The sequence below is a fragment of the Orycteropus afer genome, unplaced genomic scaffold, assembly GCF_000298275.1.
Source record: "Orycteropus afer afer isolate SDZICR_OR568_19922 unplaced genomic scaffold, OryAfe1.0 scaffold00033, whole genome shotgun sequence".
Classification (NCBI taxonomy): domain Eukaryota; kingdom Metazoa; phylum Chordata; class Mammalia; order Tubulidentata; family Orycteropodidae; genus Orycteropus; species Orycteropus afer.
Window position 1 is genome coordinate 6,821,886 of NW_006921620.1, and position 23,874 is coordinate 6,845,759.

At 43.0% G+C, this 23,874-nt stretch overlaps 1 protein-coding gene across 1 annotated transcript in view; it reads left to right on the forward strand.

Annotated features, from left to right (window-relative positions):
• SLC44A3 (solute carrier family 44 member 3) overlaps positions 1–23,874 on the forward strand; it is a 110,386-nt gene extending 86,512 nt beyond the window's left edge. The window contains exons 13-15 of the mRNA XM_007936126.1: positions 18,792–18,929; positions 21,609–21,845; positions 23,770–23,874. Coding sequence (XP_007934317.1) covers positions 18,792–18,929; positions 21,609–21,845; positions 23,770–23,874 — 480 coding nt within the window. The remainder of the gene's footprint in view (positions 1–18,791; positions 18,930–21,608; positions 21,846–23,769) is intronic.

A 23,874-nucleotide genomic window follows, 5' to 3' on the forward strand; every position in this document is an offset into this window, starting at 1 on the left:
TAGTAGTGGCTGCTGGGAGTGCTTCCAATAACAATGGGAAATGTCATCTGATTTTGATTCATCAAAATAAGATTGCCATTTGCTTGAACTGTGAGACCCCTTTCACATGCCTGAACCCCATGCAGAACATGAAGCAGCCTCTTTCTGGTCTTTGTACCTTCCCGTCATGACATGTTCTAGGTGCACTGGAAATATGCTGAGGGATACTGCCTATGTTTTTAACTTTGATCTATGAAACCACCTTTTAGTCAGCAAAATCCAATTTCCGTATAAATAAGGAAGCCAGTGACATGTGAAAACACTGTGCTGTGATGAACAGTGTTCGGATATGGAGGTTTGGCAGCCCCAGACTTCTCTTGCGTTCTTCAGTGTCTGCTGCTGGCCTGTGGGCTGGCCTGGCCGCTGACCACAGCCAGGAGTGGGGTGGGGGTAGGAGGGCGGTGGGAGGGGCTGTTCAGTATGGAAGATGGAATTTGCACAATCCCAGTTATCAAAATTATCCCAAGTGGTTAAGAATATAAATTAGAATATAGATTCGTCTGGACATTTCTCAAATTCATTTAGTGTGGGAAATGCAATTAAACCATTAAGAGGCTCATCCCCAAATCTAATCTTCCTCATGACAGAGAGCAGGTTTCTTCTACTTGCGTAGTGATTCCGCCTCAGAAACCAAGGAGGGGTCGCTCTGAGTTGGATGACTCCAGGGCAGTGAGTTTGGCTTTTTTTTTCTCCTCTTTGTCTGGTTCTGCTTCTGTAAACAGAGTTATTGTCAGAGGGCTGGACTGCCCCCTCTGAAGCCCAGCCTCCTCCCTGCCTTCCATTCTCTTCTAGGCAAGGCACTGGCTGGGAAGACATTCCTCAGCTATTCTTCTCTGCTTGCCTTTGTCCTCCACACTGAGATTGAGAGAAGAAAGTGATTGTTGGCCAGGGACTAGAGAATGCATTCATAAAAAGGGAAAAAAAAAAAAAAAAGGAGATGTGAGTTGCAGTGGTTTAGGGAATGAAGGCCATTTTGATGCAGCCACTAATTCATGTTCTGCTACAAGCTGGAATCTGATGATGCCCTAAGCTACCAGCTCCTGAGCCTCTTCCTTGATAGAGTTCCTCATGGGTATGGGTCTCAGCTACAAACTCAGATGTGGCAGAAATACTGTAGTATGCCTCTTGATCTAAGGAGCTCTGGTAGCATAGCACCTAAGGCATTTGACTGCTAACCAGAAGGTTGGTGGTTCAAACCCACCAGCCACTCTGTGGAAGGAAGACTGAGCAATCTACTTCCATAAAGATTTGCCACCTCAGAAACCCAAAAGGGGTCACTATGAGTTGGAATCGACTTGATGGCAGTGAGTTTGGTTTTTTTTGTTGTTGTTGTTGTTTTGGTCTCTCAATCTAATTTCTAATTTAAAGCTCCCATTCCACTGGGCAGGCAAAAAAATATAATCACTTATTCATGAGATATCCCCCCATGGGATTATGCGAAGTTTCTGGTAGCATCTGGTCCCCAGGTATCAGTACATGCAGATTGCTCCTGAGACATCCATTTTCACATCTCCATGGCTCCTTCTGGCCCTGCTTGAGAGGCAAGAATCTTTTTACAGGGTCACCTGTGCTTGTGTCTGCCACCTATGGATGTGGTAGCATGACTGAGTGTCCCAGTTTTAGTACTGAAAGTCCCCCAGCTCCAGAGCCCTTCACTCCTGGAAAACTGGGACTCTAGGAGTGGTCACTTCCCATCAGAGCCTTGTCCCTTCCTCTTGTGCTGCTGAACAATCGGACCTGGGCTCCCTGGTCACAACACACAGACCTCTTTTCTCTTCTCCCCTCCACTCACGGAATCTCATTTCCAATCTAAGGGTAGAGGAGGACTTGCTGCTCCAAGACATTCAGTTTTTATTGGGAATCCCCTTCTTTCACCTTACACTAGTAGGTAAGGACTTAGAGAACTTAAACTTTTGCAAAACAAATGCCAGTAGAAGTTGCAGACTGGGTGCTTCTTGCCCTCAGCCTTCACCCTGCCCCTAACCTCACCTGAGAGGATGAGCACAGAACCCAAATCCTGCTTGTATAGGGAATGAGGAGAAGAGGGAAGGGTGACAATATATGGAGAGAAAAGATACAAGAGAGCAGAGTAACCAAGACTTGTATGTATTAGACTATATGGACAATCTTTCCATTTAGAGGCTCATCTCTCCAAACATTTGAAAAGCAAGTTCTGTGAAAAGTAGAAGCGGAAATAAGACAATTTTGGCTCAGTTATCTTAACTAGTTGGAGTCTTCCCTGGTTAGTACACATGGTTAAGCCCTCAGCTGCTAACCAAAACGTTAGAGGTTCTAGTTCACCAAGAGGTTGGAGGAAAAGCCTAATGATCTATTTCCCCAAATTAAGCCAGTGAAAACCGTGTGGAGTACAGCTCTACCTTGACATACATGAGGTTGCCATGAATTGGAGTTGATACATCGGCAACTGGTATTGGAATCTAGGTGGAGCTAACAAGCTTCTAAAAGGTTTGGCAAGTGGATCCAGCTTTCGACATTTCAAGTGGTTTCATCTTCCCCCTCCTTTTGCCTTTTTCAAAATTCCTCAGTTAGCATTGGGGTGGGGCAAAGAGAAGCACTTGCTAGGCTTGCTGTCATCCCAGGAGTGAGACAGCTGAGGCCAATGACTTCATCAAGATGCTTCTCAGTCCTCACATCTCAGTGGGGGTGGAGAAGGGCTTTCTGAGCCTGTTTGCCATGCCAACGTCTTGGCTCATCAAAGCAGCAACAAAGAAACTTCACTAGGTCCCAAAAAAACAAGGCTACTGACCTGGCTCAGTTCCCAGCACCCAGCACCCAGCCTGGTCCTCAGTCAAAGCAGACCTTCCCGGCATGTTAGTTGACTGAAGAATGACTGAATATGAGGGTCTATATGACCTCAGCACCAGCCGAGCTCATGCTGCTTTTATATAGCTTTCAGCATGTGCTCTGAATGGCAGGGAGGCAAGATAAAAAAAGGAAACACAAGCTCAAATGAGCTGTCCATTCTTTTTGGAGCTGCTCTAACCACACTTAGGACTGACAGCAAGAGAACCTGCTCTTAGAAGTGCCAGGGGCCAGGGGAGGCCAAAATGGGAGGGCTGGCAGTTAATCTTTTGAAGCTTCAGAAAGAAAAAATGTTACTACAGTGAATGTCATCAAGCAAATGCATTTTTCTTGTAAAAGAGCTTTTCTCTGTAAGCTGGACCTGCCTCTGGTACAGAGCAACAGTTTTCCCAGCAACCAGTGACCTTTCGATTTACTGCCAGGCCTTTTTCATTCAGCTGAACAGGTCAGCTTTTGCTTCTCCAACCCTACTCCTCCCAACAGTGTGTTCATGGAGGGACAGACAGCTGGCTTAAACTGTTTCTTTAAAAACATGCAATATATGAAAAAGTGCAAACATTCCCCTTTCTGCTATCCATCTCCGTCATGCCATTTCTCGGTCCTGAGCTTTAAATCAGAGAAGTGTCAACATTCTCTTGACTGAAGAACCAACCTTCTAAGGTCTGTAAATAACCCAGCCATTTACTGAGTTTTTACTGTATACCAGGCACCATGATAGACATTGTACATACACAGTCTTATCTTCCAAAGGATTCTGTCCACCATCTGTCTGTCAGTTTGTCATACTGTGGTGCCTTGTGTATTATTGTGATGCTGGAAGCTATGCCACCAGTATTTCAAATACCAGCAGGGTCACCCATGGTGGAGCTTCTAGACTAACACTGACTACAAAGAAAGGCCTGATGATCTACTTCTGAAAAATCAGACAATGAAAACCTTATAGATGACAGCAGAACATTATCCAACTCACCTGCTTTGGACGTATCAGCAGGATGGATCAACCTGTGGAGTAGGACATCAGATTGTTTAAAATAGAGGGCCAGCAAGTGCAAGGGAAACCCTCAGTGAGATAGACAGACACAGTGGCTGCAGTGATGGACTCATGCATGCTGTTGATGGTGAGGATGATGCAGGGCCAGACAGCATTTTATTCCATACATAAGGTTACCATGAGTTAGAGTTGGCAACTATCTACCTACTTACCCACCTACTCCTGTTGTAAGTGAGGAAACTGAAACTGAGAGGCCAAAGAACTTATCTAGGATGATAGCACTACTTACTATGTGGTGGTTGGTATGACTCTGAAAGCTGTGGCTTTCATGGCTTCATTGTGCAGCCTTGGTTCCTTGTCAAGGATAAGGTTAAAACAAACTCTGCTCCCTGCCCCCCCCCCAAAAAAAAAACCAAACTCAGTGCCATCAAGTCAGTTCTGACTCATAGTGATGTCTCTTTGGGTTTCCAAGGCAGTATCTTTATGGAAGTAGATTGCCCAGTCTTCCTTCTGAGGAGTGGCTGGTGGGTTTGAACTGCCAGCCTTTTGGTTAGCAGTCAAATGCCTTAGGCACTATGCCACCACAAGTCCTAGGTTAAAATCAACTGCTGTTGAGTCGGATCCAACTCATAGTGACCCCTCCTCGGGTTTCCAAGGCAGTATCACTACAGAAATAGATTTCCCTATCTGCCTTTCAAGGAGTGGCTGGTGGGTTAAGAGGAACAAAAACAATGGTCTTCACTAACCAGAGAGAAGCCCATCTATTTAATGTTCTTTCTAATAAAGCTTGAAGTCACAAAGCAGTACAAGCATCCCCTGTCTTCTGTGTTTCCTGTTTCACCAGTCCACATGTTTAATGCTGCCTTACAAAAGACCAGACCTCCCTTCTGGCTTGCTCATTTCCTTTATTGATTATGCATAGTTCAAAAGAGATTAATGTATGCAAGAGCACTTGGTAAATGGGAAAGGGCTTAGGGGATGACGGGAGCAGATCCTACACAGTCCTGTATCCTAGGCTCGTTTAGTCATTAAGAATCGTATCATTGTTCTTGTGAATTTTTCATTGCAGAGTACAGAGCTTTGCTAACAGCTAATTGATAGGTTAAGTTCATAAGATATATTTGCCTGATTGACTTTGGATTTGTGAGGGAGAAGTCTTTTCTGGCACGAAGAGGACTGGCCATGAAAACCTGATTCATGCCCCATCTCCACACTCCTTGTTCACTTGGACTGTTGAGATTTCCATTTCCTTATCTGTAAAATGAGAGGGCTCTCCTAGATGATGTCTGGGATGCCTTTCAATCCTAGTATTCAACCCAAGGAACAAACCAACCAACCAATCAAATTTGGGCTTTCTGTGAAGGAATATGGTGTCTCTGGGTGGTGCAAATGGTTAACATGCTTGGCTGCTAACAGAAAGATTAGAGAGGTTCAAGTCCACCCATGCTTGCTGAAAGTGAGGATGACTTAAGGCACCTACTGATGAAGGTTGACGAATACAGTCTGCAGTATGGATTACATCTCAACATAAAGAAAACAAAAATCCTCACAACTGGACCAATGAGCAGCATCACAATAAATGGAGAGAAGATTGAGGTTGTCAAGGAATTCACATTGCTCCGTTCTACAATCGATGCCAACGGAAGCAGCAGTCAGGACATTAGACAACGTGTAGCATTGGGAAAGTCAACTGCGAAGCAACTGTTTCAAGTGCTGAGGAGCAAGGATATCTCATTGAGGACTAAAGTGTGCCTGACACAAGCCATGATGTTTCCAATCGCCTGGTATGCATGTGAGAGCTGGACAATGAATAAGGAAGACCGAAGAAGAGTTGATGCTTTTGAGTTGTGGTGCTGGCGAAGAATGCTGAAAGTACCATGGACTGCTAAAAGAACTAACAGATCTGTCCTGGAGGAAGTGCAGCCAGAATGCTCCTTGGAAGCAAGAATGGCCAGACTTCGTCTCACCTACTTTGGTCATGTTGTAAGAAGGGATCATTCCCTGGAGAAGGATGTCATGCTTGGTAGGGTGGAGGGTCGATGAAAGAGGGGGAGGCCTTCAAGGAGATGGATTGATACGGTGGCTGCGATGATGGGCTCAAGTATAGCAGGGATTGTGGGGCTGGCGCGGGATTGGGCAGTGTTTCGTTGTGCTGTGCATGGGGTTGCTATGAGTCGGAAACGACTCGACGGCACTTAACAACAACAACTACAACAAGTCCACCCAGAGAGCTTAAGGCATTCGACTGCCAGCCACTCCTCGGAAGGAAGGTTGGGCAATCTACTTCCATAATGATACCATCTTGGGAACCCAAGGAGGGGTCACTGAGTCAGATCTGACTCCATGACAGTGAGTTTGGTTTTGGTTTTTGGGTGGTACAAATGGTTAACATGCTCGGCTGCTAACAGAAAGGTTAGAGGTTCAAGTCCACCCAGAGGTGCCTTGGAAGAAAGACCTGGTACTCTACTTCCAAAAAATCAGCCATTGAAAATGTATGGAGCACTGTACTACTCTGACACACATGAGGTTGCCATAGGTTGGACTCAACTCACAGGCAGTGATGAACTGGTCTGAAGGAATATACTTATTATTTGGAAGACATTCTTGGCTTACCATAACATCTTACTTTATCCATTCGACAAATATTAGACTCACAGAGAAAATGGGGGTTGGGAAGGGCATTTCAATAGAGGGAACAGTACTTACAGCAGATGGTCTGCAAGGGACCCTGCAGGAGGGTGCAGGTGGCAAAGGGCAGGTGTGTTAGCCACAAGTACTGAGTACACTTTATGAAGGAACTAAGACTTGGGGACTGTTCTGGTTACTTAGTGCGCTCTGACAGGAATATACCACAAATGGGATGGCCTTAACAAACAGGAGTTTATTCTTATAATTTGGAGGTTTTAAGTCCAAGTTCAAAGTGCCAGGCTCTAGGGGCTGGGTGAAAGCCCCTCAACCTTGGGGTCCAGCTCTTCCTTCTGCTCCCGGCCCACTGAAGCTAGAGGCATTTCTTCACTTAGACAGCTGCTGAGGCTGAGAAGCCCAAGGTTGACAAATAAAATGGCACAGTCCCGATGTTACCAAACCACACAGCAGGCCATTAATTTAAGTCCATTGTAAGTCCCAAGGTTGGCAGAGCATGGCCGGCTGCTGAACAATGACATGGCTACATGCAGGGGCCAAGCATGCCACAGGCTAAGAACATTCTCCAAGGCTTCTGCTTATATACCAGAAGCAGCCCACATTCCCTAAGGTACCTACTCAGCTGCTCACAGTAGATTCCACCATGGAGTTGATTACTAGTCTCATCATGGGGAATACTACATCCAGCTGCCCAGCCACTCATCCAGGCCCAGCCAAGTTGACACACAAACTGAACTACTGCAGGGACTTAAATGTGGAGATCCTCATGAAAGAAGCCATAAGTGTTTCATACCCTGACACATTCAATAATAATGAAACTAAGCAAAATCAGGAGGTGGGAGAAAGGCTCATCTTTCATCATCAGCACTGTCTAAACTTAAAGCAGTGTGAAATAAATAAGGACTGCATTTTCAAAATGACTTTAGAAAAATTTGGGGGGGAATGTAAATCGTTTGTGTAAAGATACATTTATCTGAAACTCAAGTTTGGTTTCAGTAGTTTCATTTTCTTCGGTTGAAGTCAAATTAACATTAGAACTTTTATTGAAAATATAGAGTATTTCAGTAACTATTTTAATAACGTCTGCTTATCTGTCCATCCATCCTGCCTGCCTTCTGTGTGTATTCACAGAGAAATGCTGGGATGAGGTCCACGTGATATTGTCAATGGTTATTTTTGAGGCCTGGTAGGCGTGATTTTCTTGCTTTCTTCTTTGTTTCTTTCCACATTGCTTGTTTTTTTTTCTAATGATAAGCATGTTTCACTTGATTAAAATAATAAAGCCATTCAAAAAAAAAGAAGGAGCTCTGGTAGTATAGAGGGTAATGCATTTGGCTGCTAACCAGAAGGTCGGCAGTTCAAACCCACTAGCTGCTCTGTGGGAGGAAGATGAGGCAGTCTTCTTCCATAAAGATTTACAGCCTTGGAAACACAGTGGGGGTTGCTATGAGTCAGAATCCACTCAATGGCAGTGGGGTGGGGATTGTAAAATATAAGTAAAATAAATGAGTAAGCAAGCCAGCACTGCTTGCACCCCACTTTCAAGCAGCAGGAGTCCTGAGCAGTCTCATTTATTTCTGCCTTCTGCCCCCACTCCCACGCCAGCCCCACGAGGAGGCTGTCAGGTTTCTCCACTCACCACCTTCCTGGACTTTTGCAACCCGGTGACCAGTGAATTCCTGAAGGGAACTGAACAGTGAATTCAAGGCCCTGCAAGGCCCGGAGGCTGTTTATGCACTGCCTCACTCAGCATGTGTTTGTGATAAAACCAGAGCTCAAGATGAAACGGGTTTGGGACCATGTCTGAGTTTCTCTGTGGGTCCCAGGAAGGAACCTGGATGTATGGGGTGGTGTCTGGGCTCAGATTTCACTGTGTCTCTCTATTCTGAGGAGAGTCTGAATGCCAGTGTTATTTATCCCTTATCCAGTTTCTCAAGTTTGTTTTAGTAGTCCTGGCTTTATTTTGAGTTAATAATAACAGAATATTGTGAGGAAGGCATTCCAGAAATAAAGCTGACTATTCATGGCCTGGTTTTTGGCAGATACATTCCCTCCTCTACAGAGGGAAACTCTATTTACCTTTCTGAAGAGTCAACAGAACCTCAGGTTCACAGTGCTGCCACTAGAAGAAAAAACAACTTCAGTTTAGTGCAAGGCCAAATGGCCACTCTCAGCTGATGAAGGACAGAGGGCTGAGCTAGCTGGCTTCAGTTTTGATTTAAGGAGCAAATATGGTTGTTGCTTTTTTTCTGTGTAAAAACCGCGATTAACATTCTTGGATAACTCTCAGACTAAATTAAAGAGGTAATCCAGCTTCTCTGTTACCTAAAAGTACACTTCAATCTCTATCCTTTGTCGTGAATAATTGGAATTTTCTGTAAAATGGGAATAATATCTGTGATGATTATGTCACTGAGTTGTGGTGAGGAACAGATGAGATGGTGACATGAGGGTGCCTGGCCCTCTCTGAAAGGAGCTCTAGTGGTGTAGTGGGTAAGACATTTGGCTGCTAACCAGCAGGTCAACAGTTCAAATCCACCGGCTGCTTCATGGAAAGAAGATGAGACAATCTACTTCCAGAAAGATTTATAGCCTTGGAAACCCAGTAGGGGTCACTGTGCATCAGAATCTACTTGATGGCAGTGGGTTTGGTTTGGGTTTGGTTTGGCCCATTCTGAAGCACTACATGATATAAAGCATCTTTAACTTTAGAGCTGCTGGTTATCTTTTACAAGAAATGGGGCACTTGAGAAGTGACACTGCTTGCTGGAGGCCATTCAGCAAGTCTTTGGAACCCAGCCTCTTTCCACTAAACCGTCCTTGGCTGTTTTTAATGATACATCTCATGAGAGGAGCACTTTATTATTTCGAGCATTTTGGAAGGAAGAGCACAAAGTACAGCTCAAAGTAAATGTTTTGCTGCAGATGGGCCCGAATGAGTCAGAGGTCAGCTTCACATAAGAGTGAGGCAACATCCGAGGCATGCCTGTGACCCTGAGGCATGCTGCTTAACCTCCCTGTGCTTCAGGGACTAGGATTGCATGAGTTAATGCATTCAGGAGCCCAGAGCATGGGGCCTAACACATAATATGCACTCAGTGAACGCTTGCTATTATTGTTGTTGTTAAGTATTGTTGTTGTTGTTAGCTGCCCTCCAGTTGGCCCCCAGCTCATGGCAACCCCATGCATCACGGATGGGGCCATTATATCCACAGGGTTTTCATTGGTTGATTTTGGGGAGATTGCCAGGTCTTTCTTCCTAATCTGTCTTAGTCTGGAAGCTCCACTGAAACCTATTCAGTATCTGAGCAACTTGCAAGCTTCCACTGATAGATGGGTGGTGGCTGAACTTGAGGTACATTGGGCAGAAATCGAGCCTGGGTCTCCTGCATGGAAGGTGAGGATTCTACCATTCACAGCTAATATAATTTACATGTAGAAGTTACATACTTGCCTAAGAACAGATTTAAAAAAAAAAAAAAAAAAAAGCAAGCTGCTGTCAGGTCTATGCCAGGCCCTTTGGAACATATCACTAAGGCATTTCTTCAGGTGGGACTAGAGGGGGACAAGCTATAATTTCTAATACTCTTAATTTCTACCTAGTGAAGAGCTTATTTTCTTTGAACTTGCTGTTTGCTCATGACTGCTAATGGTGCCAACGTACTCATCAGAGGATGGTCACACAGCATTTATGCATAACTTAAGCTGAGCCCAGATGGCATTATGGGGAAGCTTTGGGGCTCCCCAAGGGCTCAAGTGGGAATGAGATTCAGGAGGTACAGGGCTTGTGGCTCAGCAGAAGACCTGAGAGGAGATCTGCTGCCCTGAACATTCACAGAATAGCCAGAGAGAGATTCCAAAAGCACAGGCTGAAAATCGCATGTGTCCTTCTGAACGTTCCCTTTGCTCTGCTTGCTCCACTGCAAGGCATTTCCACCCCACTGAGATCAGGCTCCACGACTCCCCCAGATCCGTTTCCCATGACACTTCTCTGCTCAGACCCCCAGTACCTGCACAGGTACATTCACATTCACCCTCTAAGTCTCCCTTTGTGGGCTCCTGATGCTGCCTCAGCCCCCACCAAAGACAGCTGACATGGGGACCAGCTCAAGTGCCACTTCTTCAATGACATCTCCCCTTGTGATTGGGACTCCCTCACCCGCTAATGCTCCCTCTGCCCTCTTACCCCCAGTCTTGTTCTAGTCCATGTTGTGCTTGCATCCATGCTTGTGTTGTACTTAACTGTTGACAAGCCCTCACAGGTGAGCAGTACCTTCCTTGTTTTTGTCCTCCTCCCTTACTTTCCTATAGCTTGTGGCAGTTCTTGATGGACAGTGCATGAAAGTCTGAAAATGAATGAACCCATGTGTAGAGAGAGTCTTTGGAGGCAGGGGTGGTTCAGTGATAGAATTCTTGCCTCCCATGCAGGAAACCTGGGTTCAATTCCCAGCCAATACATCTCATGCACAGCCACACGAAAGTGGAGGCTTGTGTGTCGCCATGATGCTGAACAGGTTTCAGTGGAGCTTCCAGACTAAGATGGACTAGGAAGAGAGGCCTGATGATCTACTTCCAAAAATCAGCCAATCAGAATCCTATTGATTACACAGTCTGATCCTCAACTGATTATGGAGATGGCACAGTTTGGGCAGCATTTGGTTGTTGTACATGGGATCACCATTGGTTGGGGCTGACTTGATGACAGCTACCACCACCACCACCCAAACCAAAAAGCAAACCCACAGCCATCAAGTCGATTTCAACTCATCATGACCCTATGTTGTTCTTAGGTGGCATTGAGTCATTTCTGACTCATAGTGACCCTATGCACAGCAGAACAAAACACTGCCCGATCCTGCACCAGCTCCATGATCCTTGCTATACTTGAGCCCATCATTGCAGTCACCGTGTCAGTCCATCTTGTTGAAGGCCTTTCCCCTCTTTCGTAGGCCTTCCACCCTACCAAGCATGACATCCTGCTCCAGGGAATGGTTCTTTCTGACAACATGACCAAAGTAGGTGAGACGAAGTCTGGCCATTCTCACTTCCAAGGAACATTCCGGCTGTACTTCCTTTAGGACAGATCTGTTAGTTCTTTTAGCAGTCCACGGTACTTTCGGCATTCTTCGCCAGCACCACAACTCAAAAGCATCAACTCTTCTTCAGTCTTCTTTATTCATTGTCCAGCTCTCACATGCATAAGAGGCAACTGAAAATATTGTGGCTTGTGTCAGGTGCACCTTAGTCCTCAAGGAGACATCTTTGTTCCTCAGCACTTGAAAGAGGTCCTTTGCAGCCAAGTTGCCCAGTGCTATACTCGTCTAATAGTCCTAACTGCTGCTTCCATTGGCATCAATTGTGAAACCAAGCAATGTGAATTCTTTGAAAACCTCAATCTTTTCTCCATTTATCATGATGCTGTTTATAGGTCCAGTTGTGAGGATTTTTGTTTTCTTTATATTGAGACGTAATCCATACTGCAGACTGTATTCTTCAAACTTCATCAGTAAGTGCCTCAAGTCATCCTCACTTTCAGCAAGCAAAGTTGTGTCATCAGTGTATCTCAGGTTGTTAACAATTCTTCCTCCAATCCTGATGCCATGTGTTTCTTCATATAGTCCAGCTTCTCAGATTATTTGCTCAGGATACAGATTGAATAAGTATGGGGAAAGGATACAACCCTGATGCAGCAAGAGATCATTAAAAAGACAAGAAAAAAAGAGAAGACCAAAATGGGTGACAGAAGAGACTCTGAAACTTGCCCTTGAGTGGAGATTAGCTAAAGCAAATGGAAGAAATGACAAGATAAAAGAGCTGAACAGAAGATTTCAAAGAGCAGCTCAAGCAGATAAAGCCAATTACTATAATGAAATGTACAAAGACTTGCAGTTAGAAAACCAGAAGGGAAGAACACACTCGGCATTTCTCAAGCTGAAAGAACTGAGGACAAAAATTAAGCCTCAAGTTGCAATATTGAAGCATTCTATGGGCAAAATATTGAATGATGCAGGAAACATCAAAAGAAGATGGAAGGAATACACAGAGTCACTGTACCAAAAAGAACTGGTAGATTTTCATCCATTTCAGGAGGTGGCATATGATCTAGAACCAATGGTACTGAAGGAGGAAGTGGAAGCTGCAATGAAGGAATTGGCAAAGAACAAGGCTCCGGGAATTGATGGAATACCCATTGAGATATTTCAACAAACGGATGCCCCACTGGAGGTACTCACCCAGTTATCCCAAGAGATTTGGAAGACAGCTGCCTGGCGAACTGACTGGAAGAGATCCCTATTTGTACCCATTCCAAAAAAACATGATCTCACAGAATGTGGAAATTATCAAACAATGTCATTAATATCGCATGCAAGTAAGATCTTACTGAAGATAATTCAAAAACGGTTGCAGCAGTATATTGACAGAGAACTTCCAGAGGTGCAAGCTGGATTCAGAAGAGGACGTAGAACAAAGGACATCATAGCTGCTGTCAGATGGATCTTGGCTCAAGGCAAAGAATACCAGAAAGACGTTCACTTGTGTTTTATTGACTTATCATGTCTCCGTGGTACAGAGCAGAACTTCACCACTTCACCAAAGATTTAAGGCTGTAAATCTTTGAGGAAACAGACTTCCACATCTCTCTCCCGCAGTGTAGCTGGTGGGCTTAACCGTCAACCACGTTGACAAAGCAGCCAAGTGCTTTAACCACTGTGCCAGAAAGAATGTTTAATCCCAAGCATGGGATGGAGAGTTGGGAATTAGTGTTGGGGCTAAGGCACTTGATTGCTAACCAGAAGGCTGGTGGTTCAAACCCACCAGCCACTCCTCAGAAGGAAGATGGGGCAATCTACTTCCGTACTGATACTGCCTCGGAAACCCAAAGAGGGGTCGCTATGAGTCGGGTCTGACTCAACGGCACATAACAACAACAAAAAAACCATTGTCAAGTTGGGGAGCCTTCCTTCTATCTATTTTGTGTTTTTATAGGTTCAGTTTTAAGGCACAGGAATACCCACATGCTTTATGACTCTGAAGAAACATGCACACTGAATTTTGCAGCAGTAAATTAAAAGCCTGATGCCATTACCCCTCTTTCTTCCTTAAAGTTTAGCCTTCAGAATCTCCTGATTAACGTTCACAACGAACAAAACAGGTTTCCTAATTCTTAGTATGTCTAATCCTTTCTTCACATTGTTAGGGTGTATAGGTTCTCCTAACACGTTTACCCCAAGTTCTGTCAGGCAAATATGAATAAATACTCAGAGTGAGGACTTGCAACATGCAAAATGTAGTACATCCTTTTTCCAGCTGCCTGACAAGGAAACAACTTCTCTTCAGAATAAGTATAAATTAGCTATTGCTGAAACTGCAGAAAATTTTACTCAATATCCTGTGTCTTGACTGATTCTTCCCTCCCCCATCTATTCTTTCAGACATTAATTCTAGGTCTGTCTATAGCATTCAGGGTTGAATCTTGTGGTAAAATGCTAGTGGTATAGTAACTACAGGAAGGCATATATGTAATTTCCCTGTCAGAGTGGTTTTAATGCCTTCTTTCAGTGGATATGATATAGGAAAGAAAAAGTAAATGGTTATGAGCCCCAAAAAGCTTGTGGAGACAACACATGCATGAGATATTACCATTTTAACCTTTAATCATTTTAGCCAAGGAGCAAAATCTATTTTTATTGCTTATAAGAGAGATGGTGCTAAATTGATTATCTGTGTGGCAGGGGTCAGCAAGAAGAGGAAGTCCCCAAAAGAACTATCCATATGAATCAGAAAATACATTAAGAACTTCAGTTTAAAGGGGAAAATGGTGGTGTGATGGGCTGAGGACAGAGCCTGAATGAATTTCAAAAATATAAATAAATAAAGTTGAATGGATTCAGATGCACAGAGACCCCATATATGTCAGAGCAGAATGTGTTCCACAAGTTTCGATGGCAGTAACCTTTTAGAAGCAGATTGCCAAGCTTTTCTTCTGAGACACCTCTGAGTGGGTTTGAACCACCAAACTTTTGCTTGGTGGTCAAGTACTTAACCATTTGCACCACCCAAGGACTCCTAAGAACTTCAGTTTAGAGGGAGAAAAGTGGTGGTGTGAAGGGCTGAGGGCAGAGCCTGAATGAATAGACAGGAAGAGCAAAGAAAGAGGCTGAGTGGCTGATGGAGCAAAGCAGGACCACAGTGAGGATGGAACCTGGGTCTGAAAAGCAAGTCCCGCCCTTTCCTGGATCTCTGTGAGAGTGAGAGATTGAAGCCTGAAGATAGCTCGTGGGTCCTTCCCTCACCTCATCAGGGGCTTCAAGAGTTACTTCTGTGTTTCCCTGTTATAAATGAGATCATCTTTGGTGAGGTTTAGATAGTAATACCCAAACCCAAACCCGCTGCCATGGAGTAGAATTCTGACTCCAAACAATCCTACAGAATAGAGTGGAACTGCCCCATAGGGTTTCCAAGGCTGTAAATCTTTACAGAAGCAGACTGTCACATCTTTTTCCTGCAGAGATGCTGGTTGGTTCAAACGGCCGACCTTTTGGTTAGCAGCCAAGTGCTTTAACCTCTGAGACACCAGAGCTCCTTCTGAATGATAATTGCCCTTTATTGCACATTTCCTGTGTGTCTAGCCCTTTGCTAAATGCTTTATAGGGAACATGTTCTTTAATCCTCCCAACATCTCTTTGCTGTAGGTGTTGTAACTCACTTTATAGATGAGGAAATTGAGATCTTAGAGAGGTTAAATCATCTGCCAAGATAGCCGGTCAGTGGTGGAACTGGGATTTGAACCCAGACAGTCTGGCTACAGAGCCTGTGCTTGCCTTAACCACCACGCTTTTAAATAGCATTTTGTCCTAATGAAATGGGTGGTGTAATATCCAAAAGGTTAGAATTTTAATTACCAAAAAAAAAAAAAAAAAAAAATTCTTCCTCACTGATTCACATTGAGACATGGGGAAAATGCCCTTGATCTTGGTCTCTGTCTATAGAAGAACAATTATGCCATTCTTCACCCACTACCCTGCACATATGTATTTTGAGATGAATGAATTGGTCATCGGGGTTCAGAGAACCTTGGATGTTTGAAGATGCTTAGCTAAATGTCAGCAAATGAGTCCCCACACACTCTGCACTTCAAGTCCCCGCGCTGGAGCAGCTTTCTATCACCAGTCAGTTTGGGATTTGTAAAAGCAAATTTCACATGTAAGTCAGAAACCACAAGTTCTTTTTGCAATAACACTAACAGCATTTCTACAGGAACATCTGACATCTGACTGAGAATGTTCCCTCTGAGGCAAGCATGGTGCCCTGTTCAGGGAGGTAGACAAAGGTAGACAGGCTTTGTCTTGGAAAACCTAACTCACCCCTCTCTAGTTGGCCTTTGTGAAGACGGAGTTTGATCAATTGACCCAGTTAACTCTATTCCCTTGATCTCATACTCACTCACTCCCTCTCCTTGGGTACTAATTAAGACCTGAAGCATGGTAGTTGGAAGTAAGTTGTAAGGTGAGGACTGGATTTCTGCAGTACCCCAAACGGGTTCCCTTCCCATATTTTGGAATGGGTGTTTGGAGGAATTCATTTATATCTCATGGGATAAATAAGTAATGGGTCATGTTCCTGAAACGTTGAACTTTCATCCTTTATCCAAGCCAAAAGCGTGGTTATTTTCATCAAAATGAAGAATGGTGACAATCCAAGCAGGTATCACTAGTTTCTAGTGTATTTCCCCAAAACATTATAAATATTTTGTCATAAACTGCAGTGCAATTGGCATTGTTTTGATTACCTAGTGCCGCTCTGACAGGAATATACTACAAATGGGATGGCTTGAACCAACAGGAGTTTTTTCTCTTACAGTTTGGAGGCTTTAAGTCTGAGTTCAAAGTGCCAGGCTCTAGGAGCTGGGTGAAAGCCCCTCAGCCTTGGGCTTCAGTTCTGCCTCCTGCTCCTGGCCCACTGAAGCTGGAGGATTTTCTTCACTCAGACAGCTGCTGGCTGCAGAGACTGACAAACCCAACATTGATAAATAAAATGACACAGTCTCAATGTTACCAAACCACACGGCAGGCCTTTAATTCACATCCATTGCAAGTTCCAAGGTGGGCAGAGCACGGCAGGCTGTTGAACAACAACATGGCTACATGCAGGGTTCATAAGCTAGAGATGCCATAAGCTAGAGACCATTCCCAAAGCTGTTTCTTATATATGTGGAAGCAGACCACATACCCAAAGCAACTACTCAGCTGCTCCAATAGATTCCACCATGGAGTTAATTACCAATCTCACCATGGGGAATAACTACATTCACCTGCCCAGCCACTCAACCAGGCCCAGCCAAGTTAACACACAAACGTAACCACCACAGGCATTTTTCAAGATTTCAAAGAAAATAGGTGGTTTTAGTCAGTCATAAGGGGAAGGAATTTTGAAATCTTCTCATGTGGACAAAAATACACACACACATGCACACTCTCTTTGATTAGTAATCCCATTTCTAGAAATTTATTCTTAAGAAGTTTTACAAGATCAGGAAACTCAGATGTTTATTACATCTTTATAGGCGTAGTACCTAAGGCATTTGACTGCTAACCAGAAGGCTGGCAGTTCAAACCCACCAGTCACTCCTTGGAAGGAAGATTGGGCAATCTATTTCCATAGAGATACTGCCTCAGAAACCCAAGGAAGGGTCGCTATGAGTCAAAATTGACTCAACAGTAGTGAGATATTGTTATTTATAATATAATTAAAAATAGCTATAACAACTGTATTATAGTTATTTATAATGGCAAAATATTTGAAATGTCTAAATATGCCACAGCTACACACACACACCTGATGGAATATGTATTTATTTAAAAACTAAAATTATAAAAGACATGTAGCAACATGAATATGTTTATTATATAATATAAAGGAAAGCCAGATATATAATAATAAAAGTACTGATCATACCATTTCAATTATATATTTTTCATTTATCGAATTTGTTTGGTTTGCTTTCTACTATGCCTCTTCATTTTCATACCATCCTGTTCTTGTCTTATGGCCACTATTCCTTTCATTAGCTCCTTAGCATCTTAAACATACTTCTTTCAATACTTTTAGATTGTTCTTAGAACACAGATTCTCCGGCTTGTTGCACAGTTCATTTCCTTCACTCATTTGTTCTCTGTGGGACTTCACCATCCCCTGGTTGGTGAGATGTGGATTTGCTTTTCCTCTGCTCAAAGCCTGGTAGTTTTGATGATCCCTGACCAATGTTTATGTTAATTGCCTTGGGGGTATATTTTCCAGCCCAGTGCCATGAGTAGACTCCAACTCCTGATGGCCCCGGGTCTATCAGAGTAAAACTGTGCTCCACAGGGTTTTCAGTGACTGATTTTTCAAGGTAGATTGCCAAACCTTTCTTCTGAGGCACCCTTGGATGGACTTGAACCCCCAACCTTTCAGCTAGCAGTGTAGGTTTCCTATTGCACCACCCTGGGACTGTCTGGCTTCCCATATCATCAGGTAAAATGAATTTCTTCCTGGCTCAAGGTCAGGGTTCTGATTGCTCAGAGTACCTCTTTATCTACTCCTGAACCCAGGCAGATTGGTGCATTTCTTCATTGTATCCCAGGGATGGTTGGTTGAGTTTGAATTTTGAACCCCGAATTTGTGCAGGGAACTCAGTTCCAGTTCTCTACTTAGCAGTAGCCAGAGCACTGTATCTTATCTCTAAAAGGTTAAATCACCCACTCCCAGCCCCTACAGCCTTGACTAATTCCATGCCCTTTGTACTTTTTGGGTTCAGCTCTGGCTAATCACTAAGGTCTGCTTGGAACTTAGACTTCCTTTCCTGCCCTCAAACTGCTGTGCCTTAAAACAATTATGCAAAAGAGGGTGAGAATGGTTGCACAACTCAAAGAATATAATCACTGTCACTGAATTGTACATTTAGAAATTCCTGAATTGCTGTTTGGTATATATGTTCAGCTGTGTATATTCTCAGCCACAATAAACTAAACTAGTTTTTAAAATAATAATTAATCCTTTATGTATCATTTCCATATCTTTGTAGTAGAACATTCAATCTACTATATTGACCAGAAGTACTTACTTATCTTTTCCATTTACCATATGAAAATACATGTGCATACAACCACAAGAAGGGACAATGAAAATGAAATGATTTGTTATGGGTAGAAATGGTAGATTTAGCTATTTTTCTCTATTTTGTAAATATTATGTATTGTCATATTATCTTTAAAATAAGAATCACCACCTTTTTAACTACTGTTTTTTGTTTCAGAATGCATATACTACGACTGCCATTAATGGTACCGATTTTTGCACATCAGCAAAAGATGCACTCAAAATGCTATCCAAGAATTCAAGTCATTTCACATCCATTAACTGCTTTGGAGACTTCATAATTTTTCTAGGAAAGGTGAGATGCCTTCACTAACATAATAAAGGAAGATGGGAACCAAAAAGTAACAGGACTTTGAAAGGGAACTAGTATTTCTTTGAATGTTTACTCTATGGTAGATGCTATGCTACATAATCTCATTAAATCTCCAATCCCGTGAGATATCCTTATTTTGCAGATGAGGAAACTAAGGTTTAATAACTTGCCACCAGCCACTCCTGGGAAGGTTGGGCAATCTACTTCCATAGTGATACGGCCTGGCCTTGGAAACCCAAGGAGGGGTCGCTATGAGTCGGGTCTGACTCCACGGCACATAACAACAACAACAACACAATAACATCCCACAATAGGTGGAGCCAGGATTAGAATCCTAGTCTTACTCTGTCATCCATGATCGATCCTCTCTACACAGTTCTGATTCATGTCTAAAATATACTATCAACTACAGAAAATGGATGAGTTTTGCGATTTTTTTTTTTAAAAAAAGACAACTCACTGCTGTTGAGTCGATTCAACTCATAGCGACCCCTCCTTGGGTTTCCGAGACAGGATCACTACAGAAGTAGATTGCCCAGTCTTCCTTCCAAGGAGTGGCTGGTGGGTTTGAACCACGATCCTTCTGGTTAGCAGTCAAATGCCTTAGGCACTATGCCACCAGAGCAAATATATGGAAATAAGTATTGAAACTTGATAAAATTTGTACATTATTTAAGGGCATTAAGTCCATAAATAAGGTAGACTTATTCATGTCCTAAATGGAGCCAAAGTTACATTTCTACTATCATATTCATGTCCTAAATGGAGCCAAAGTTATATTTCTACTATCATATTCATGTCCTAAATGGAGCCAAAGTTATATTTCTACTATCATAGGATGATTTTTTAAAAAGAAATTCTAATTTTCTGGAGTGGAGGAGCATCTTATAGCTAGAGGTAACCTGCCCAGCAACATCTCACGATGTGAAGGGCACAGCCCTGAACTCGCAATCTTTAACAAACCCAAACCTCAGTTTTCATGTCTGTAAAATAAAGATAGGGAAGACTAACTGAAATGTTTATGAAAGTGGTGCACCAGACCCTTCCCCGCCCCTACTTGACCATGAGTCAAGGTAGACAGTTCTTTGTAATACACCATACAGTGTATCTCCTTCCTTGAAATTATTGCCCACTGGGCCTAATTATGCACCTCTGGGTTTGTCTGGTCCCACATCCAACTTGAGTGCCTTTCATATGTTGACTACAGATATCCTGACTTTCCCACCAGGTCTTCTCTATTCCATGCTAAATATCCTCATATCTATCAACCACCATTCCTACATATGTGACATTAATACCAGGAGATTTCAGTGGTGCCTAATAGTGAACAAGATCTTGGTCTGCGGTTGTGACCTGGTAAAGGCCAGAGATAGAGGACTCTTGGCTCCTTGTTAAGGATTTTCTTCTCCTGTAGTATTTGGTGTATGCTTCTAGTACATTACTATCATAGTTAGCTGTAACAAGTTATAACATACTTGAATTTCACAGGTGTGTACTAATTGCACATGTATTTGATCTCTCAGCTGGCCCCAGAGATTTTTCATATGACAGTAGCTCTAGAAGTACAAAACGATTATGCCTTTCAAAAAAGCTTAAATCATGTAAGTATTTAAATGGATATCATTACTCATGCTAGCTTGATACGCGATCTGTTTTCTTCTAGCTATTTCCAAAATCTTTAGAATGAGGTCTGTTTTATAAGATTTAATTTTTATTTTATTTTAGGTAGTAATTTATTTTCCTATATTCCCTTAAGGACCATGCAGTTGCTAATAAGCTTCTAATAAGCATGCACTAACTAGTGATTTTTTGGTTTTTTGAATGAAGTAGCTTTCAGACCTCCATACCTATCTTTGTGGCCATCTAGGGACAATGAAGTCCACCCAGTTGGACTCCATTATGTCTGCTAAAGAATTAGAAACATTATAATTATACTCATGTTCCTGGTAATATCATAATCACACATAGCAAAAGTCTGGAGTAATCTCGTTATCTCCCCACACCAGCATTAGAAAGCCCTTCCACTTTCATCCCCCGAGAAAAAATTATCACCTATTAAACTACAGCATATCTCCTCAATGGATTAATGTGCTGTTGTAAGAAGTGATGTTTATAAAAGTATTTTTCAGTGGAAATGCTTATTGTGACATTAAGTGAACAAACAGAAAAATGAAAAATGTTATTGTTGTTGTTATGTGCCATCGAGTCAGACCCAACTCATAGCGACCCCTCCTTGGGTTTCCGAGGCAGTATCACTACGCAAGTAGATTGCCCCATCTGCCTTCCGAGGAGTGGCTGGTGGGTTTGAACCGCCAGTCTTCTGGTTAGCAGTTAAGTGCCTTAGGCACTACACTACCAGAGCTCCCGAAAAATGTTATTGTATCTACATAAATGTAAAAGCTGCGCACAGATAAAATGAAAGTACATGCCTAAAAAGAAATCCAAACCAGTTGCTGATTCCCCCTTCCCAAATTAACTGTTTTCATTTGATATACTGTTCAATTTTTTTCTTCTACTTCACTGTACCAAATTTTCTATGAAGTACATTCTTCTAGTAGGGCACACACACACGCACATAGATGAAATTATTTCTTATAACTGACAAAAATTGTTTCTGAAATAATCTAACTAGAATTTCTAACAAACTCTTGTTTTGGGCAGGTGTTGGTGGTGTGTTTCACTGTTTTTGGAGGACTGATGGCATTTAACTACAACCGTGCACTCCAGGTGTGGACAATTCCTCTGTTGCTGGTGGCTTTTTTTGCCTACTTCACAGCCCATAGTTTTTTATCTGTGTTTGAAACTGTGTTGGATACCCTTTTCCTGTGTTTTGTTGTTGACCTGGAAACAAATGATGGATCATCCGAAAAGCCCTATTTTATGGACCAAGAGTTTTTGGTAAGCACATGTTTTTCATTTCCTGTTACCATCTCTCTCCTGGCAATCTCAAGTGTTGAAGACTCACACAAAAAGGAGGCTGGTATCAACCATAGGTGACTGAAAGGACAGCATTTGCCAAAAAAACAAAGTTCAGAAGGCACGAAAGGACCAATGGAAACTGGGGATCCAGGGGGGAAGCAGGAAGAGTGCCATTATATCGAGGGGACTGCAACTAATGTCATGAAAGAAAATGTGTATCCAACTATTGAATAGAAAACATTTTCTCTACAAACTTTCACACAACCCACAATAAAGTTTTTTTTTTTTTTTTAAAAAAGAGTCTGGTGATGATAGTGGTGGCTGTTAGCTGCCATCAAGCAGGGTCCCCAATGCATGGCGACTCCAAGTGTTGGAGGAGATCTGCTCCATAGGGTTTTCTTGACTATAATCTTAAGAGAAGCAGATCGCCAGGTCTTTTCTTCCCAGAGCCGCTGGGTGGGTTCAAACCACCAACCTTTTGGTTAGCAGTCCATCACAAACTGCTTGTGCCACCCAGGCACCTTTACGAAGGCTCCTACTCAGCCTCATTTTTTCCGTGGATTCTCACTACCACGTGGTCTGAAAGTGCCAAGAGTGAGATTGGGGCTGAGTTTCCTGAGGGTGAGACTACCTCTGTCTGAAACCTGGAGAGAAGTGTAGCTGAACAGAATGCATACCCATCAGGTAGACTCCTCAGTAGGAGCAGCACCTACTGAGCGCCACCTGTGCCGACAGCAATGGTGGCTGAGTGGGAGAACTGTGGCCTCCCGTGTGGGAGCCCTGGTTCAGTTCTCTGCCAATGCCCTCCATGTGCAGCCACCATCTGTCAGTGGAGGCTTAACGTCTGGTCGTGATGAAGAACAGGCTACGGCAATGTTTCCAGTCTAAAAATAGACTAGGAAGAAAGGGCTGGCATCTACTTACGAAAACCAGGCAGTGGGAACCCTACGGAGCATATGGTCCAGTCTGCAACAAAGGACAAGGCAGGGTTTCCTTCTGTTGTGCACAGGGTCCCCATGAGTCACAAAGGCAGCTCACTTCAGAACAAGCGCCAGACACAGTAGCAATCCAAATCCCTTTGGCATTAATGGCTTTATTTGGCCTTCTGGGTAGTCTGGAAGTTTAATAATCTTTTTCTAAAGCATTATTGCACTCTCAAGCATCATGTCACACCCCTGGTATTTTAGGTACAGCACACGCCAATGTAGACTCATCAGGTACTTTGCCCTTCTGTGCTAGTACTGACAGCTGGGCAATTCTTGGGCCCTTTTTGAACCAAGACACCCCCAATGTCAGAAAAGCCACACCCTCAACAGAGCCCCCACACTGCTTGTATCTGGAACTAGCAGACAGCTGTTTCCAACAACATTTGCAACAGTTGGTTATTTGCCTTATCCTATGCAGACAGGAATATTTTAACAGCTGAATGATGTCCCATCTCTTCGCATTGTCTGGGTGAAGGGTCAATTTATAATATTCTTTCATTCTGTTGCATAAAACTTGGGTGTCAGATCCCTTTTGCTTTAAACAGAAGATCTAAGTACTCTTCAGTCAGGCAGCAAGCTTTAACAAGCACTTCTGTAGTTTTCTAATTAAATTGGCCCTCATCTTTCTCCATATAAAACATAAAAAAATGCACTAGTAATTTGACTTACTTGTACGGACCACTAGAGAAAACCTTTTAATGGTGGCAGGAAGCTAACTGGGTCAGCTTTCTCTGATTTTTATTTTTCTGGTTAAAAGCCCACTTTGAAATCTGCCCACCCCAAATGTTTTGATTCAGCAAGGACAACTTTTTTAAGGATCTAATTCCCTGACATGATATGGCCAAGGACTCCTAGTAAATGGTTGCCAGCAATGTGGACACCTAACACTGGCCTAATTCATTCTTTTGTTGTTTCAGAGTTTTGTAAAAAGGATCAACAAGCTAAGTGATGCAAGAGCACAAAAAGATGAGAACTCATTAAGGAATGAAGAAGGAACAGAACTCCGGCCCACTGTGCAATAG